General features: G+C 44.4%; 1 protein-coding gene across 1 annotated transcript; it reads left to right on the forward strand.

Moving 5' to 3' along the window:
* The first annotated feature begins 239 nt into the window (after positions 1-239).
* LOC138897303 (uncharacterized) lies at positions 240-587 on the forward strand. Its single transcript, XM_070183266.1, has one exon. The coding sequence runs from the start codon at positions 240-242 to the stop codon at positions 585-587; it is 348 nt and encodes a 115-aa protein (XP_070039367.1).
* Positions 588-4,802: the final 4,215 nt, after the last annotated feature.

Raw genomic sequence — 4,802 nt, forward strand, 5'->3', positions numbered from 1 at the left:
ATTTCAGCAGCAGCGAAGGCCCCCATGCCCTAGGTATGGGAAGATGCACTTTGGGGCCTATTACATGGACCAGCCCATATACTACGGGTGTGGTATGAGGGGTCACATTCAGAGGGATTATCGTTCATCTCACCAGAGCATGGGCACTTCCTCCAGCTCGAGGCACCCAAACAACCGCAGGGCGTGGTACAGTTAAGGGTGGTGCATAGAGTTCGGGAGGACCTAGTCATTTCTATGCTATGAGGGGTCGCCAGAGTTCAGAGGCTTCTCCAGACGTTGTCACAGGTACATTGACTGTCCAATCTCATGATGTGTATGCTCTTATTGATCCCGGTTCCACTTTGTCCTATGTTACTCCCTATGCTTCTAAGGAATTTGGGATAGAACCGGAACAACTCCATAAGCCGTTCTCTGTATCTACTCTGGTTGGTGAGTCTATCATGGCCATACGGGTTTATAGGAATTATGTTGACATGATGCATGGTTGGGACACCATGGCCGATCTCATTAAATTGGGGATGGTTGATTTTGATGTAATAATGGGAATAGATTGGCTTTATTCATGTTTTGCAAAGGTTGACTGTTGAACCAGAACCGTTAGGTTTGAATTCCCAAATGAGTTAGTGATTGAATGTAAGGGGGATGATGTGGTGTCGAAGGGTAGGTGTATTTCTTACCTTAGGCCACGAAGATGATTAACAAAGGGTATATTTACCATTTGGTCCGGGTTACGGACACCGATGCTGAGGCACCTATACTTGAGTTTGTGCCTGTTGTGAATGAATTTCCGGAGGTCTTTCTGGATGAGCTCCCTGGGATCCCTCCAGACAGGGAGATTGATTTTGGGATTGATGTGATGCCAAGCACACAGCCTATATCTATTCCACCCTACAGAATGGCACCGGTAGAATTGAAGGAGCTAAAAGAACAATTGAAAGATTTGTTAGAAAAGAGGTTCATCCATCCGAGTGTGTTGCCTTGGGGCGCACCGGTCCTATTTGTAAGGAAGAAAGATGGGTCATTAAGAATGTGTATTGACTATCGGCAGCTCAACAAGGTTACAATCAAAAATAAGTACCCACTGCTAAGGATAGATGACTTGTTTGATCAATTTCAGGGTGCTAAGTACTTCTCCAAGATTGATTTAATATTCGGGTATCACCAATTGAAGATCAGGGAGCAGGATATTCCGAGAACAGCTTTCAGGACCTGGTATGGGCACTTTGAATTTCTGATAATGTCTTTTGGGCTAACAAATGCCCCGGTAGCTTTCATGTATCTTATGAATCGGGTCTTCAAACCTTTCCTCGACTCCTTCGTAATAGTGTTTACTGACAATAACCTTGTATATTTGCGGCATTGGGAGGACCATGCCGATCATCTCAGGGTAGTTTTGCAGACCCTGTATCAGCACCAGTTATATGCGAAATTTTCGAAATGTGAATTTTGGCTTGAATCTGTCACATTATTGGGTCATGTTGTCTCTAGAGAAGGAATTGAGGTTGATCCTCAGAAGATTGCAGCTGTGAAGAATTGGTCTAGACCTACTACCCCAACTAAGATTCGCAGTTTCTTGGGCTTAGCTGGATATTACAGGAAGTTTGTGGATAGGTTCTCCACTCTTGCCTCTCCCTTGACTAAATTGACGCAGAAGGCAGTTAAGTTCCAATGGTCAGATGCTTGTGAAAGAAGCTTCCAGGAATTGAAATCAAGATTGACTACGACACCGGTGTTGACTCTACCAGAGGGTACAGATGGGTTTGTAGTATATTGTAGTATATTGTGATGCTTCAAGTTAATGTGACATGGTAAGGTGATAGTTTATGCTTCTAGACAACTCAAGAATCATGAAAAGAATTATCCAACACATGACTTAGAGCTTGCGGTGGTGATATTTGCATTAAATATTTGGCGTCATTTTTTGTATAGGGTACATGTAGATATATTCACGGACCATAAGAGACTACAATACATTTTCAAATAGAAGGAATTGAATCTGAGGCATAGGAGATGGCTTGAGTTACTCAAGGATTACGACATTGATATTCTGTATCATCCGAAGAAGGCTAATATTGTGGCGGATGCTCTTAGCCGGAAATCTATGGGTAGTTTGGATCACTTGGAGGCATATCAAAGGCCGTTGTCCAATGAGGTTCATCAGTTGGCTAGTTTGGGAGTTCGTCTTGCAGACTCTAGTGAAGGAGGGGTGATTGTGCAAAATAGAGTTGAATCGTTGCTTGTGGTTGAAGTCAAGGAGAAGCAATTCAATGATCCATTATTGGTACAATTGAAGGAGGGGATTCATAAACATAATACCATGGCCTTTTCTCTTGGCGTGGATGATGGTACCCTAAGGTACCAAGGGCGTCTATATGTTCTAAATGTGGATGGTCTCCGAGAAAGAATCATGACCGAGGCTCACACTTCTAGGTATTTCGTGCACTCTGGCTCTACAAAGATGTATCATGATCTTAGGGAAGTCTATTAGTGGAACGATATGAAGAGGAATGTAGCAAACTTTGTGGCAAGATTTCTAAATTGTCAGCAAGTGAAGGCCAAACACCAAAGGCCTGGTGGGTTGGCACAAAACATAGAGATTCTGACGTGGAAGTGGGAGATGATCAATATGGACTTTGTGGTAGGGCTACATCGCACTCTACGCAAATTTGACTCGATTTGAGTGATTGTGGATCGACTCACGAAATCAACACACTTCTTGCCGGTTAAGGCTACCTACACAGCAGAACAGTATGCTCTGTTGTATATCAAGGAAATAGTTAGGTAGCATGGCATTCCAGTTTCTATTATCTCAGATCAAGGAGCACAGTTCACGGCTAATTTTTGGAAGAAAATTTAGCAAGATTTGGGTACTCAGGTGAATCTTAGTACAGCCTTTCACCCACAGATTGACGGGCAGGCAGAGCGGACTATTCAAACGCTTGAGGATATGTTTCGCGCTTTTGTTCTTGACTTCAAAGGTAGCTGGGATGATCATTTTTCGCTCATAGAGTTTGCCTACAACAACAGTTATCATGCCAGCATTCAGATGGCATTGTTCTAGGCTTTATATGGTAGGAGATGTAGATCTCCTATTGGGTGGTTCGAGATTAGGGAAGCGGAGTTGATAGGGCCATACCTCGTGCATCAGGCTATGAAAAAATTTAAGATCATTAAGGAGCAGTTGAAAACTGATCAGAATCATCAGAAATCCTATTCAGATGTTCGTCGTAGGGATTTGGAGTTCAAAGAAGATGATTGGGTATTCTTGAATGTTTCCCCTGTGAAGGGTATAATGCGGTTTGGTAAGAAAAGAAAATTGAGTCTGAGGTATGTCGGACCATACAGAATCATTCAGAGGATTGGCCAGGTAGCTTACAGACGAGGCCTCTTGGCTTCCTACTCCTCACGCTCCTGCCTGCGAACCAACTCTAAGCGTCTAGCAATATCAACCACCTCGTCAAACCTCACACCTATCGCAACCTCCCGAGCCATAATGAAGCGTAATTCATAGTTGAGGCCATCAATGAACCTCCTAATCTTCTCCCTCTCAGTGGAAACCAACCATACCACGTGATGAGCCAACTCTGAAAACCTTATCTCATACTGAGTCACTGTCATACCCTCCTGGCGTAGCTGCTCAACTGCCTACACATCTCCTTTCTCCGAGTCTGTGGGACAAACTTCTCTAAGAACAGAACTAAGAACTCATGCCATGTAAGTGGCGTTGCATCGGCTGGCTTGCTCAACTCATAAGCCTGCCACTATCGTAAGCTTCCCATGTCAGCTGAAATATAGTAAATGAAACTCCATTGGAATCTAAAATACCCGATGTGCGAAGAATCTGCTGACATTGGTCTATAAATCCTGAGCATCCCCCAACTCTGCTCCACTGAATTCTGGAGGCTTAAGCCTCTCAAACCGCTCCAAACTCTTCTACTTTTCATCACTCATATGGGGACCAAACTCGGCCCTAGCGGTAGTAACCGACTGAACTGGCAATACACCTGGTGTTTGGAATCCCTGAGCTAGCTGCTCTAGAGTACGGGCGGCAGGAGTCTAGGCACCTCCTCCAGCCTGTGAAGTGGCTGGTGCAGCTGGAATTGAGACTGTTTGTGCCAGGCTCGTGCACATAGTCAAAATCTGGGCTAAGGCCTCCTGGAGGCAAGGAATCACAATGGGCACCGCTTGTGCCTAAGCTGGTCCCACCGGCTCAACCACATCTGGTACCTGCTCCTGAGCTGGAGCAAGTGGTGGCTCCACAGGTGCTGCTCTAGTTGTAGTACGAGCCACACCTCGGCCTCTACCGCGGTCCCGGCCTCTCGCGGCCCTAACTGGTGGTATTGGTGGTCGTTTGCCTGATTCGGTAGCACGTGTCCTCACAATCTGTTAGAGAATAGAAGGGTCAAGTTTAACTTTCGAAAATAACAAGTCTGCACGACAAGAATACAAGAAAGTGAAGTTTTTTTCCTAACAGTTCGATAGTCTCTCAAAGATAAGTACAGACGTCTCTGTACCGATCCGCAAGACTCTACTAAACTTGCTCATGACTCATAATACCTATGAACATAGAGCTCTGATACCAACTTGTCACGACCCAAAATCTCAACCCATCGTGATGGCGCCTAACACACCCGCTAGGCAAGTCGAAACTTAACAATAAAGAGCCAAAACAACATAAATTATCGTAATAGCATAAGTCTGAAACCTCAATGTAAAAGAATATTGCCAATACAAGTAAATCCCCAGAAACTAATAAATACGTAGTCATAAGCTCTACAACGGAATACAAGTCTAAAAAATAA

Source organism: Nicotiana tomentosiformis, chromosome 8 (assembly GCF_000390325.3).
Source record: "Nicotiana tomentosiformis chromosome 8, ASM39032v3, whole genome shotgun sequence".
NCBI lineage: Eukaryota > Viridiplantae > Streptophyta > Magnoliopsida > Solanales > Solanaceae > Nicotiana > Nicotiana tomentosiformis.